Source organism: Leptinotarsa decemlineata, unplaced genomic scaffold (assembly GCF_025532065.1).
Source record: "Leptinotarsa decemlineata unplaced genomic scaffold, Ldec_3_MD MMD2_tig00001019_RagTag_RagTag, whole genome shotgun sequence".
NCBI classification, from domain to species: Eukaryota; Metazoa; Arthropoda; class Insecta; order Coleoptera; family Chrysomelidae; genus Leptinotarsa; species Leptinotarsa decemlineata.
In genome coordinates this window covers 7,850,946-7,866,427 of record NW_027412557.1, presented here as the reverse complement: position 1 = coordinate 7,866,427, position 15,482 = coordinate 7,850,946, and the positions used below count along the sequence as shown (strand labels likewise).

The 15,482-nt window shown below is 34.4% G+C and overlaps 2 protein-coding genes across 2 annotated transcripts; one reads left to right on the top strand and one right to left on the bottom strand.

Annotated features, from left to right (window-relative positions):
- Positions 1-57: 57 nt before the first annotated feature.
- LOC141482332 (uncharacterized) lies at positions 58-1,334 on the bottom strand. The gene is made up of 3 exons (XM_074175414.1): positions 828-1,334; positions 568-777; positions 58-472 (listed from the first exon to the last, which is right to left on the bottom strand). The coding sequence occupies exons 1-3, from the start codon at positions 852-854 to the stop codon at positions 227-229; spliced, it is 483 nt and encodes a 160-aa protein (XP_074031515.1). The 5' UTR covers positions 855-1,334; the 3' UTR covers positions 58-226.
- Positions 1,335-5,585: 4,251 nt separating this feature from the next.
- Positions 5,586-14,987, top strand: LOC111501957 (uncharacterized). The gene is made up of 3 exons (XM_023155892.2): positions 5,586-6,840; positions 9,920-10,205; positions 13,716-14,987. Exons 1-3 carry the CDS (start codon positions 5,728-5,730, stop codon positions 14,954-14,956), a joined length of 2,640 nt encoding a protein of 879 aa, XP_023011660.2. The 5' UTR covers positions 5,586-5,727; the 3' UTR covers positions 14,957-14,987.
- Positions 14,988-15,482: the final 495 nt, after the last annotated feature.

Sequence of the window (15,482 nt, the reverse complement as noted above, 5' to 3'; positions counted from 1 at the left end):
ATCTTTGGTAGCATTAACATATAAAAAAAAAGATTGAAAAAACAAAAAAGTTACGTATATCATGAAAAATATTTTTTAAAAGTGGGCACAAAGTATCCATCAGCAAAAAAGATATTTGGTTTGTAGCCAACAGGGCACAAAGTTTTATTTCCGCGATTCTGACGGCAATTTCTTCGCTGTTTTCCGTGAAAAGTTCTGTGATCTTGGTGCTTGTAGACACTTTTTGTCAATTTAATTTGTGTTTTTCACTAATCGAGTGTTTAATAAGGACAGTTTTATGAGCTACCACATCCATATTGCATACGTTACAAAAGGCAAACTCTGTTCCTCGACCTGCTGGTTTTGAAGACTTTTCCAACCAACCCTTAAATTTGGGATTGTTGATCCAAGAAAGTACGAAGCCAATCTTCTTTTCCCTTTCTCCAGGATTTCCAATTTTTTTCTTTTTTCTTTCTGGTTGAGAAATTGCAGCCTAAAATAAACGAATGTAATACTGAATTATCTATTCCAAATATTTTTGTTTTAATAAACAGTAGATTATTTGTACCTTTATGAAAAAATACTCACAAAATCATTTCCAGAGGTTTGCTCTGTCTCTGTCGCAAAGGACGTCGAAGGTTCCCCCCATTTATCGGCACCCCTAGGTCTATCACAGGTTGTGGTAGGAACGGTACTACAACCTGGTTTCTCTTGATCATTTGCCTTTGGCTTTTCGTTCCCGATCACAACCTCTGAAGACGGCTTAATTGGTAGTTCTGGTATCCGTTTTTCCTTCTTCTAAAACCCACAACAAAAAATAGTACTTATATTAGCATATAAAGTTTTACCTTATGATCAATAAGCCACTTGTACATTTTTTTTTATTTCCTTAGGATGTGCAAATGAAGCAACCAACAACGCTTTTATTTAGAACAACTTATTTGAAAACTTCTATTCACTTCAAATCATTAAACGACCGAAACAATAATCAATTATCAATTGCGTAGGTAAATATTATGAAAATGGAACTTCAGTGTGGGGAGAACCGCTCTATACGCGACATCTGATAGTGAATAGCGGAATCTCTCGCGTGACGGACACTGCGATGGGATAACATGTACTACAGAATTCTACTTTTCATGGAATAAAGGAAATTCGACAATAGAATTCTTCGTTACACAGAATCTCATTATCTCAACCCTATGCTTCAACACGAAATATCGCTGTTGTCAAGTCTAAACATTCAGTCGGATCCTAACTATCCGATTTTCGACAGGGTGAGAAAATTATCCGCCAACCCTTCAAATTATCCGCAAATCGGATAATTATCCGCCAATCGGCAACACTGCTTTAGCCGTTCCACTTGACGACCGCGTCACAGTATTTTGTATATACAGAAATACTGTGACCGCGTTCGTTGTGGTCGCGGCGAAAACGTCACACATGATGTCACGGCAAGCTCACAACGACCCATCTAAAGAGATGGGCCAAAGTGGACGTTAAGAATATTTCAGCGTCATTTTTAAAATATGACATAAATGTGTTCCGTCATTTATAATTTCTTAACATATTCCATCATTCAATCTCATGAGTTAATCTATAGAATAATTACTTACACATATAGTGAATTCAAGAGTAGCATAAATTTGGAGTATAATTTAGGTGCGCAACTAGACATGAAATTTTCAAAATCTATATTGCAATATGTGACAGAAAATCAAGTATTTGAAATTACTTTTTGAATTCTTCATCTGAATACGGAAGAATTACATTCCCAAAATCAATGTTACGTGGCCTAAGTTTTCGGTTTTCAAGATTATAATTTTGAAAAGTTGCGTTACATTACATTAGAGATGATGAAGTTGAAAAAATGGAGTAGAAGTTTTTAGGAGATTACATAAACCTCAACAATAAGTTTCAATAATTACAAACTAATTTTATTTACATTAAAAAAGAATTATAATTTTTTATATATATATACAACTCTAGTGAAGTTCATTTCATTAGTTCGGGCTTTCATTGTCTAATATGATATGAATTGATTTGAAATTCCTGAAAGAAACTATAACAAATTAAAAAAGATTAGCTGAAAAATAACAATTATATTAAGCAAAAAACTAAAATTACAATGAAATAAAATACAAGCAACAATAAAAAAATTGTACTATTAACACGAGATGGAAATTGAAAATTTGTTTCTTGTGCTCGGCAATGCGAACTTTCAATGGCCTCATAGTTTCACCGATATGTATGATTCTGATTCTCCGCACTCGCAGGGTATCCGGTAAATGCAATTCTTGGAATCGCAGTCCGCGTTTGGTGGCCTAGTTTTCGTGAGGCTGTTACGGATAGTGTCCCCAGATCTGAAGCAGATTCTGATGCTGTACTTGGACACAATTCTTCTTATCCTTTCCGATAATCCTCTGAAGTAGGAAAGTACAAGTACTGTTTGTGGCAGCTTCTCTTCCTTGTGCGAGGCTCTTGCTGTCGTCTAGCCAAAGTCTGTTCCATCACTTTGGAGTAACCATTTCGTTGAAGGTCATTTTTGATGAGGTTAGTTCCTTTTCGAAACCTTCTTTTGTATTACAGAGCCCGAAAGCACGGTCTACTAGAGTCTTGATGATTCCTTCTTAGTCGATTGATGGTGGTTGTCCTCTTCACCAATTCGTTACAATGGAGAAAGAAGTCAACAGCAAATTGTCATTCTTAGACGCCACAAAAGCAATTCCTCTGTTATACCAAGACCAGAAAAAAGCACTCTACAAAAAAATTATGTCTACTTGGGACTTTAATTATATAGCTTGATCTCTCAAGAAATTAAAAAATACAATTCCCGTCATTTATTAAAATCAGAAATAAAGGAATGGATAAGCTCCCAATTACGCCTTTCCATCCATCAATACATTGATATGAAAAAAGTATATTACAGTTTGTTATGAAAAAAAAATGATGTTATGAATATATATATATATATATATATATATATATATATATATATATATATATATATACACACAATACAAAACTTGGAAATTTTCTTTGGGAGATCATCAGCAGAACGGAAGTGTACTTTTATAACATAAGTTATTCCAATATTTCGATAAAATTTATTATAATCTTCAGGGACAAGTGTTAGTTAGTGAGGTTGATCGTGTCGAAAAGAGTGTTATATTTAAACAAATAAAACGTGTCAATACAATAAACAAGTCACGAATTAAAAGAGATTGACTCCTCACAGAATACAAAGAAGAATATTAAATTGAAATTTTCTAAAAATCATTAATTGTTCCAAAATTATGGATTACCGGTAAAAGCCATGAGTTTTTTTTGTTCTACAACTCATGGCTTTTACCGGTAATCCATAATTTTGAAACAATTAACGACTTTTAGAAAATGTTAATGTAATATTATTCTTTGTATTTTGTGTGGAGTCAACCTCTTTTAATTAGTGACTTGTTTATTGTATTGACAAGTTTCATTTGTTGTAAATATGATTTTTATTTTTACCGTAGTATGCGCTGGTCAGGTCCTATCCCCCGAAGCCCCGATACATTCGGGAGGGCGCTCCAGCATTATCAACCAACGACCACTCCCCACACCGTGTGGCAAGTGATCATTGGGTCCGAGAATCATGTGCCCTGAGCAAGCGTAGTGAGCCAAGAATGACAGCCTTCTGCATCTGTGTGTATTTGCCCTCCTCTTTTCTGACGATATTCGTCTCGCCAGGAGCTGAAAACTCCACGACAAATATAGTTTTGCTCTGGTGGTCGAGAAGGACTACATCAGGCTCATTAGCTTGTATGAGCCTGAGGGAGGGGAACGAATAGTTCCAATAAATTCGGCACTTCTCGTTCCCCTCAACGGATTCAATATCCGCCGGAGCGTAGGACAACACCGGTGTCTCGTCAATACCGTTAAGAGGGCCGTAGATGGTGATATAGCACTCTTAGGGCCGCGTTATGTCGATGGATACAGGCCGAGACCGCATATGCTGGACATGCTGATAACAAGTGCATTAGGGTCTCGGGCATCTCGCGGCAGGCCCTGCACCTTGTGTCAGGAACCTCCAAACCCATCACGCGACTGCGGTAGACTAAGGTATTGAAGACACCATCCTGGTAAGTCATGATGAACTCCTCAGTTTCCGACTTCAGCCCATTCGACCTCTGAGAAAAGCGGCGAACGTCATGCGCTTTGATAAGCCAAGGTCTCCAATGTTATTGAAGAAGACCCCATGCATTGGCTTATCCTTGTGTCTCGGCAGAAGTAAGGTGATTTCTGCGGGTTTTATCTGAACTTTTTGCTGAACAAGTTCCAACTCGGTGACAGAGTTGTGGTCACCTCGTTCAGAGTCGAAAACTACACCGAGTTCATCAGCTGCTCGGGCAGCTGCCCTACAGAGAAATGCTCCAATTCCTGCTCTCTCATGGTCACGAACCATGCAGAGAAGGGGATCCGAACTCCTGACGACTTTACAGGCTGTATCCAGTAACATTCTGACATGTGTACACTCCAAACTCAAAAGTCCACAGCCTCCCTGTTGTCGGGGGAAGTACAACCGTGCAACAGAAGATTTGAGATGCAAACCCACATAGGAATGCATCATTTTTCGGGTATTTACGTCGAGTTGATACAGCTCCTCCCAAGTCCACTTCACTACTCCAAACGAGTAGAGTAAGATTGGAACGGCAAGCATATTTGTTGTAGCAACTTTGTTCTTCTTCTTATTATTATATTATTACCATCGTTGTTTGAACATTCTTCTACATAATTACATTTTCCGTATCCATATGTGCCGGCAATGAATATCCAAAATATGAAATCTCTTGTCTGTACTTGAGACATAGCTTGTGTAATTACGATACATGCTATTTACATTCGAGCTCAACTTTATCTTTAAGTCACGCTTGGCTGAACGAATTACAGTTTTACAGAGAGTTTACGCTCATTGATCAAACTGAATAGAGCGTGGCTTTGTATTATATACAGAGGATACGGCCCTATAATGAAAATAAAATTTCATGATTGATTCGGCCGTTACTTGATGAAGAACCATAGTAATTTCAAAAACTGCACCTCACGATTTGATCTCCACAAACTTTATTTGAAAAATATATCACAACATATTTCGCTAGCATAGTAGTTTTGTCAACTGATTCAAATGTTGTGATATATTTATAATAACTTTTCAAATATGATTTCATATTTTGGAGCTGACCGATCACATTCATTTTCTCATTGTGTTCGGTATACCGAACACAAAACAAATATAGGTAAAGTAAATAAGAAATCTGATTTATCGAACGCTTGTCGAGCGAAGTGAGTTAATCGACCGCTCAGATATGTATTGAACGAGCACATCTTTATGAATTGTTACGACGAAGAACAATTTATTACCATTATTCGATTATTCGGATTATTCTCTTAGTGGTTATCGTTTTGAAGTACATAGTGACAGTTTATATTAAACTTCTCTTGACAGTGTCTAGTGTCTAGACATGGAATTTGGTATTTAGTTCTGCGAGTCTATGCAAACTTCTGAAAAATTATCTCTATACGCACATACAAATGAATCGAAATAATTAAATTTATTACTAATTTATTTAAATTTTAGTACTAAAAAATATCGAGTGGTAACCCTGTATTACAACTCCTAACCTTATTCCATCTTTCCAATTTTGAAAGGATTTACACGTGAGGTTTTTCATAAAAGTTATTCATGTTTTTGTGTACAACACCGATTTGAATATGGGGCGAAAAGCAAAGTTCAGTGAAGGAGTGATCGTTAAAAAAGGCCCCGGAAGGAAAGCCAAGAAACAAAAGGATCCTCAGATCCCCAAGGTTGAAAAAAAATTGAGTAGAAAGCAAATAATTCGAGCCAGAAATCGGTTAAACAAATCTTTGGAGCGCCAAGAGAAACAGAACATTTCTTCAGCTAAATTAAAACCCAAGAAAAATCAAAGTAAACAACACTTCTCGGAAGAATCAGATGAATCAGATGTAAAGAGCGAAGATGAAATTGAAAGTCAGCCAAGAAAGGGGTTCTCTGATGAGAATAAACTTTGGTTGAAACCAAAGAAAAAAAGTGTTTCTTCTGCCCAAGGAAATGCTGACTCTGAAAATGAAACCGATAATGATGAAACAGGAGATGATGAAAATGGGGGTGAAGAATCCTCCAATGATGAAAATGAAGTTGGTGAAATGCAATCTGAGGCAAATTTTGGAATTGAGAATTTGAATAATTTATCTGATAATTCTGATGAAATGGATGAATACACAGATTCCGAGAGTGACAAAGATGAAGATGATGACTTGCTTCCTATTGAGAAGCAGAATATCAAGCTCAAGAAAAAACAATTGAAGGAACAGAAATTGGCAGACGAAGAAATGCAGTTAAACATTGCCAATCAAGAAACATTCAAATTTCCAACAAAAAAGACCGAGCAAGATATTCAAAGTTTACAAGATGTTCAACAAAGAATAAGAGAGGTAGTTGCTGTATTATCAGATTTTAGTAAACTGAGAGATAATAAACATTCTCGTACTGAGTATTTAGAGATACTTAAATCAGATTTATGCACCTATTATAGTTATAATGACTTTTTGATGGAAAGGTTCATGCAACTTTTTCCACTGTCCGAACTTTTGGAATTTTTAGAAGCCAGTGAAGTTCAACGACCACTTACTATTAGAACAAACAGTCTTAAAACTAGACGCAGGGATCTAGCACAGGCTTTAATCAATCGTGGAGTTAATTTAGATCCCATCGGAAAATGGAGTAAAGTTGGACTTGTTGTCTATTCATCGCAAGTTCCAATGGGTGCTACTCCTGAATATCTTGCAGGTCATTATATGATACAGGTATGTATGTATTTTATAATTTTTCACTGCATGTTGTATAATTTTTCTTTATTAGAGCTAGTCAATATTTGAATTATACATGATTTTCTTCAGTAACTAATATTTTTGTAGGTATTTTATTATAAGTATGTGATGGAATTGACTGATACTTGATGAAAATTCATAACATTTTGTGAGATTTAAACTGAATAGTTGACAAAATTGAATCACATTTTTTACTTTACAGTAGCTCTAGGTGTGTTCATACTACAAACACAGAAGCTATTAAATACCGAAACAAGTGTTGCAGTATTGGAAAGTGTTCAGTGAAAATCTCACAATAAAGTGTTAGGTACTTGAATATTTGAATAAATGAATTGAATACTTATTGACAACTTGGACAACACATATATTGAGTAGTCATATGCATTTATTTTTTAGGCGAGAAAAGTCCATATTGAAATATGACAAATAATTATATTAGCTGCTATTAAAATAAGTAGATGTTTAACAAAAGTAATTTTATAGCCTGGAAGGTAATGTGCAATAAGCCGCTTTATACCTATTGAAAACCTTACCGATGATAGTTTTTTTTTTGTAATACTTGAAAATTCTCAGCATCAGCTTCCTCAGTCACAGGGGAGTTGAATGAAATGATGAATGTGTTAGAAATGGTTGATTTTTAGTCAGCTCTGTATTGAACTGTTTCATTTAATTTTGAGTGTGCCCTGTAGACGTGTTTTAGATGTTGATGTTTGTTTTGAAGTAGTTGTCAATAAAAAGTCATTACGCAACTTTATTTTCCTCTTTTGATTACGAACGCATTCAACTATATAAAAATAGTTGAACCATTGCCACAAAAAGTTCAACAGAATGCCAGTTGAAAAAATTTTTCATAAATTGCCATAATTCGTAAGAAGGTTTTCAGATAATGTGACTGACGAATAATCTCTTCTCTTTTATCCGGAGTATAGTCTTCCAGCCAAAGTAACTTCTTTGTTTGTAGCTTTTGAGTTTTGTGGAAAAATTTTGACATTTTAACGAAAAAAATTGAATGACATACTTATTTCAGTAATGTGATCTTTAAGTTAATGAAATTGAAATTGGGGTCCAAATTTTGTTCTGGGAAAGTACATATACATAACATATTTTACTCTCTTGGATTTTTACTAGAATAAGATTCAACTCACGATGTAAGTAGATCTGTTTCATATCGAATAGATCTTGCTTTTCTTTGCCTGGCAGTAAGAATAAGATGGACTTGGTCAATTATAAAAAATTTGACCCTGAGAAATACTTATTACAGTTATCAGAATCTTTATACAGTTAACAGAATCTTCAGGATATAGTTTGTTGAAAATCTGAAAATTATTACCTATAGACTAATTATTCATTAGGTTTTTCAGTTTACATGAACAGGAAAATTGATTATAGACATAACTGACATTTCTTATTTTTCTGTTGTCACACATTATTGAATTATGCTATCAGAGTGTAAACTTTCACGTCCGGAAAAAAGTTTCTCAGCTATTTTCCGTGTTTGTTGGCCGTGGTCTGCTGGTTTTTATGCATTTATGTGTTTGTTGGCCGTGGTCTGCTGGTTTTTATGCGTTTTTAGCAGCATAGGCTTGGTGGAGATCTCATTTTCTCCTTCTGCATACTCAAATACAACTATGCTGGCCTAGGTCAAATGCTCATTTGAAACTTTGATGATAGATTAGGTGATTATGGGTTGAAATTGAAAAAGGAAAAATTCAAGACCAAATAATCACACCACTTTTTATGTAACCAGACTTTCAGTACGTGGAATGGCCTAAACTAAGAAGTCACCACTGTTACATCTATCAATGCTAACTAGAACAGAATCGATGATTCTTGTTTTGAATCCATTGTTCAGAATTTTTGTTCTAGGCTTTTATGTTCATTCTTTTACCAGTGTTCATGTGAATCTGTATTTTATTAGACTTTCATAGGACTCTGTCCTTAGTCTTGAACTTTGTTTAATAATACAATGATAATAATAAAATAATGTTAATTTCCTCATCCATTCATATGAAGCCTGTGTTTCTCAATTTCTATTGCCTCCCTATAAAGTCTTGGATAGATCTCAGAGCTATGATTGAAGACTATAGGCTACCTACATTAAACTTCACATGCATCTGAGCAAATAATTGTATAAATAGAAACAAATCCAGGCCCACCCACCTATGTAATAAAACATCTGTGGTAGATGTGGATTTGTGCTTTAAAGACTGGAATACCTTATTTGTATACAAAACATATGGCATGAAACCTCATATGTTAGACCACGACTAACAGATCCTGAAAATAGCTTTGATAGAATTATACTGAGTGAATGTGGTTTTCACTCGATATAACTATAACTCAATATCACCTAAATACTTGGGGTAATTTGTTTGAATATTTTCACATCTTATTAAGAAATTTCAGTTAATGTTCAGGTAATCTTCAGTTAATCACCTAACAAAGTCTTCAAATGAAAAAATAAAAAAATATAATGAATAAACAGAAAGATTAAATGAACAGATTGAGGTACTAGTAGTGTGAATACAAATCATTCAAAATATTTATCAGTCAAGTTTTTGTGAATATATAGTTTTTACAATTAAAGGTCAGCAATTTCGTAAAAAATATGATTGAGTTCCCAACTGAAGAATTGAATATAATGTATTCAAGAAACACTTTATTGTGAGATTTTCACTACACATACAATACTACGCATACAATACGCAACACATGTTTTACTATACAATAACTTTTTCAGGTGTGTCAATATACACCTGAAGAAGCTATTGTATAGCGAAAAGTATGTTGCGTTTTTGAAAAACTAGTGAAAATCCCAGAAGATGAGTGATGTTTTCTTTCGAGTAAATAGATTCTAAAATAAACAAAATAGCTATTGTTAAGATACCATGTGTATCTGTCTGCCTTTTTATGTACCAGAGAAATTCACAATCAAATTAAATTTCTTGTATTCAACAAAGGTGATTCCCTTTCACTCAACTCATTATACTGAAAGGAAATTACATGGATCAGACATAGAGTTAAATAACTCTTCTTCAGTTATTTAATTTTTCAGGGTGCATCAAGTATGCTTCCTGTCATGGCCTTGGATCCTCAAGAAAATGAAAGAATATTGGACATGGCTTCTGCTCCGGGAGGAAAGGCATCTCATATAGCAGCAGTTATGAAAAATACAGGTGTCTTATTTGCAAATGACATAAATAAGGACAGGATTAAAGCAGTTGTTGGTAATTTTCACAGGATGGGTGTTATAAATTCAGCAGTAACCTCAATGGATGGACGAAAGTATCCAGATTTTATGAAAGGATTTGATAGGGCACTTCTGGATGCACCTTGTACAGGTGAGTTTCATTAATTCTGTTTCACAATTTATCCTGAATTTGAATGCATAAATGGCTCATGTGAACGTTAACGGACTGCCAGAAAAATGAACTGATGAACTGCTTCATCAAAGCAGGAATCGGCTCAGAACAATTACAGGGCTATTCACTTGGCAGTGTCCTTGGAGAGGACATCTGAATAAACAGACACCTTATCTGTAGGCCATACAACAAAAAGACAGATGCAGTTTGACATATTCTATGTTTAGGAACAACCCAAATTATGTCCATATGGCAGACATCCAGCAAGGGACCTGTAAAAACTGTTAAGGGGAACAAGATTTTCAGAATGTGTGTTATGAAAAAGATAGGGAAAAACACAATAAGCCTGCGAGACTGCAGTGTTTTCAGGAGACTTTGATGAAATAGGCGAGTCAGGCAGTTCCCAATATGGGTATATCTATATGCCTAAGCAATGACGTTTTGAAAAGTTGAAGATTTAAAAAGACAATCTAAATTTACGTTTTGTAATCAATCGCCTATACTTGAAGGATATCTAAAGCAAATTCAAATCCAAGACAGAGTGGATGTAAACATTGACATGCTCTACGCACGTGATATTGAAAATCCCAAGAATTGGCCAGGGTCGTATTCAGAACCAACATCTTGTTGATCGCAAATGCTATATCATACTTAGGAAAACTTTTTTATAATAACGAGTGAAATGCACAAGTTTTGCAGTTTAACGGGAAAAATGCAGATAATATGTGTAATATAAAAATATTTTCATTGGATTTTTCACAGGGCACTCAAGCATTATATGAAAAGAAACGTAATTATTTCTTTATTGATAATTTTTATTTTAAGTAAAATCAAAAGGAATATTAATCAAAATTATTCAACTGGATGAATTTGTCTCTTCATCAGTAGTGTCATCCTCACCAATCTAAATTATCAGTGGCTCGATTTGTGCCTCTATTATGTTATCAAGCTTCCACATCTTTGTCTCGACTTCCGATATCATATGCCGAACACACTTCTCCCATTTCTCCGCTGTGACTCTTTTCAAAGCCTCATCAAAAAGTACTTTGAGATATGCAAATTTTAACGTGGTGTTATACTGAGCTACAAAATTCTTCACATCCGCCCATATTAACTCGATGGGATTGAGCTCGCAGTGGTATGGAGGCAGGCGAAGGACAATTTTGTTTTGGCCTGCTGCCATCTCATCGACTATATATTTTTGGTATTCAAGCTTGCGCTCCTTGACAATTTTTAGTAGCTGTACTTTTAGCATTAAGTCTTCAAAGCTAATATTCTTTGATCGCAGCCAATTTTGGATTTCAACCTTCTTTGAAGACATTGTCGGAATCTTCTCTAACCGTCGCGAATGATAAGGTGCATTGTCCATTACAATCACAGCATTATCCTCCAGATGGGGTAGAACTTTGGAAAACCACGGTTCGAAAGATTCACCGTTCATTTCTTCGTGATAATCTCCAGTTTTCTTCGACTCAAAGCACCACAGCCCTTCAGCAACAAACCCATTCTCATTGCCGATGACAAATAATAAGCCGTTTTCCTTTACCTGAAATTATGAAGAGGTATGTAAGTAAATAAAACAAATACGAGGGTTACTTTTTATATATTGAGATTGAGGCAGGTCTTAATATCCTCCATAACACAATTTCCTCTCTATCCAATAATAAACTATTGCGCCCTCGTTTTTTCCATACAAAATTCAAATTTTTCAATACTTTATGGAATGTTGACCGCTTAAAACTTGGCAATAAAACATCTTTATTTATTTCTGTGAGTACTTTGTCTATCGTGGGTATTTCATTTCTGAAAAAGTTCTCATGCACTTTCCTCCTGATTGCATGTTTATCAGCATTATCTATCGATTTTATAATGTTTTGACGATTCTGATTTGTATTCGGTTTGGAAAATGTATGATTTTGTTTATATTCTCGTAAAACATTGTAAATCGAAGCGCAACACACTCCAATTTTATCGGAAACTTTCGATACGACTTCGTCGACAGTCGATGTCTCAATTTCTTTCATCTCTTTCTTGAACACATTTAAAATCACTTCTTTCATCTCAACACTCAAATGTCTTTTTTGGATCGTTTCCTGGCTGGACTCAGAGGATAGCTCACAGTGTCATCAGCAGTGTCTGTACTGGACATCTTGGAAAACAATTTTAAACAATATACTATAACGCACGCCACACAAACGACTGAGTACAACCCTGTGCTGGTACCGAACTCGTACCAAGAAGGCGAATTCACCAATGAACGCTGCCCTTTCCATCTGACACTGTGCGATCACGTGAACATCACGCTTCGGTTTTGTTTTACTCTATCTTGGATTTGGATAGACTTTAATGTTTTTGGCAAAATTTTTTTCATTGTCAGATATTAAATTTTTGAGAGAATATGAAATGAAAAACAAAAATGAATGAAACATTATAAATATCAACAATATTAAAAATAACTGAACCAAAATATTCAGATGAGTTACTTAAAGATAAATCAAATAAGTCTGAAAACTGTATCGAGGAGAGATACATACGTATAAGAAAATGAATATTTTGAAATGGAGTCTCGAAATATTCATCTCCCCAACGTACCCACACAGTAGGTTCTGGTAAATGCCTGTCGAAAAATAACTACTTCCCCGGCTAATACCACGCTGGATATTGAATTATATCCAACAGACATTTATGTCAGTTACGTCACAGAGGTTAGTCTTGCAGATGTTTCTCGTTCATCCAGCAGCGGGACCATGCTAAAATTATTTGAATAGATCGCCTACCGACTGGTTTCGAGGTATTACCTCTCATCATAGGGACTATGAAATTTAAAAATATGAAAACGCTAATTCATGTAGCAAAGGAAATTATTGTGATCTGAAATGAAAACAAATTTATAAAGGGGTAGAGTGAAATGTCAATAATATGTAAACAATGAAAATAAAAGAAATGAAAAATAAAAATAAAATACCAAAGATAAATTAAGAAAAATGCACAATTGAAAAGTTGCAAATTAACTTGGTTTGAATTTTTTTTTTCTCATTTGCATTAAAAAAAATATTTTCATCATTTATCTTGTTTTATTTTTGATAGTAATTTCTGTGGATTGATCCAAATATCATACCCCAGTTATTTTTAGTATTACCTATTAATATTGTTAATATATCATTAATTTTTCATTTTTTTCTCTTGGAAGTTTTCTATAACTTTTCAGACCATGGAAGTCCAAATAGAAACATTCATTGAGAAACATACGTATTCAAAAATTGCTTATCATGATCTGCGTACTGTGATTCGAACCTTTGACATATGAATATAATATTTCGTCAAAAAATCAAGTTTATAAAAATTAGAACTTCAATTTTGAGATGTTATCAATATAAATAATGGTAGTTTTTTGCAATTTCTCAAAATTTGTTGGTGTAAAGATGATAGTGCCTTATTTTTATTTATTGTTTTAAAAAAGATGATTTTGAAATAAAAATTTGTTTTCAGGTACTGGTGTTGTCGCCAAAGATCAAAGTGTTAAAACTAATAAAGATCAATTGGACATTCAGAGGTGTTATAATTTGCAACGCCAACTTCTTTTGGCAGCTATCGACTGTGTCAATGCCAATTCTGCAACTGGAGGTTATATCGTCTATTCAACCTGTTCCATATTACCTGAAGAAAATGAATGGGTCATTGATTATGCTCTCAAAAAACGTAATGTCAAACTGGTTGAAACAGGACTTGATTTTGGTACTGAAGGATTTACAAATTACAGGCAGTATAGGTTCCATCCGACCCTTAAGTTAACACGAAGGTTTTACCCCCATACTCATAATATGGATGGATTTTTCGTAGCAAAACTTAGGAAGTTCTCAAATCTGATTCCAAAATCTGTTGAAATTGTTGAAGAACCTGAGGCAGAAGAAGAAGACTTGGAACAGTCAACTGAAAAAGAAAACGGTATCGAGGAAAGACATGAGGAGAATATAGAAGAGAATAAAAAACAAGCAAAAGGGAAGAGCGATAAAAATATTACCATACAATCTGTAAGTAAGAAGCAGAAGAAGGAACAGAACATTGAAAATGTTGAGATGACTCAATTAATGAATAGGAAGCGAAAAATAGAAAAAAGCAGTGAGCAGGTTGAGAAGAAATTTTCAATGAGTAAAAAACAGAAGAAAGAACAGAACAATGAAAACATCGAGAAGACTCAGTCAGTGACTATGAAACAGAGGCATGAGCAAAACGATAAAAATGTTGAGAAACAATCAGTAAGTAAAAAACAACAGAAAGAACAGAACAATAAAAACATCGAGGATATAGAGTTAGTGACTAGGAAACAGAGAAATGATCAAAGTAATGAAAATGTTGAGAAACAATCAGTAAGTAAAAAACAGAAGAACCGACAGAATAATGAAAACAATGAGAAGACACAGTCAGTGACTAAGAAACGAAAGAATGAGCAAAGTAATGAAAATGTTGAGAATCAGCCAGTAAGTAAAAAGAAGAAGAAAGGACAGAACAACGGAAACATCGAGGAGACACAGTCAGTGGCTAAGAAACGGAGGAAAGAGCAAAGTAATGAAAATGTTGAGAAACAGTCAGTGAGTAAGAAACAACAGAAAGAACAGAGCAGCATCAGAAGTTTAACAAAAAATGATGATGAACAGAAGAAGAAGAAGAAAAAAGTTTTATCTAAACACAAACGAATCCCAATCAAACAGCATAAAAAAAAGCATATGTAGAAATAAGTCGAATTAAAGTTTAATTTTACAATTTAGTTATTTCTATTGTAAAGGTAGGGTAGGGGGAGGCCCAAAGTGAGTAGATCTATTCAGCTCTCCACTGCAACCACATATCATTTATTGTGGCTCACACCTATTCAGTCAACCAAATAAGTACAACTTAACAAAACCAAATCTTTCATTTGGTGAATGATGTTTCAGGTGAGATGGCTAACACTGGAACCCTTATTCCAACCATGGTGGGTACTCAGAATTTAATTATACTTCTCATTCAATGAAGTTGAAGTACTTATGTACCTTACAGTTGTGAGAGAATGAAAAGGCTTCATTACCCGCTGTAATCTACAAATAGATTATGATCACTTGATCATTTTGATTGATATAATCATATGATTGTATATAAAATAGGAACTGGTCAAATTTTAGGTTCAATGACACTGTTTTTTGAAGTTGGTATCACTTCTCAAATATACAAAAATATTGATCAATAAAAATATTTCATATAATTTTTCTATTGCTTTTTGTA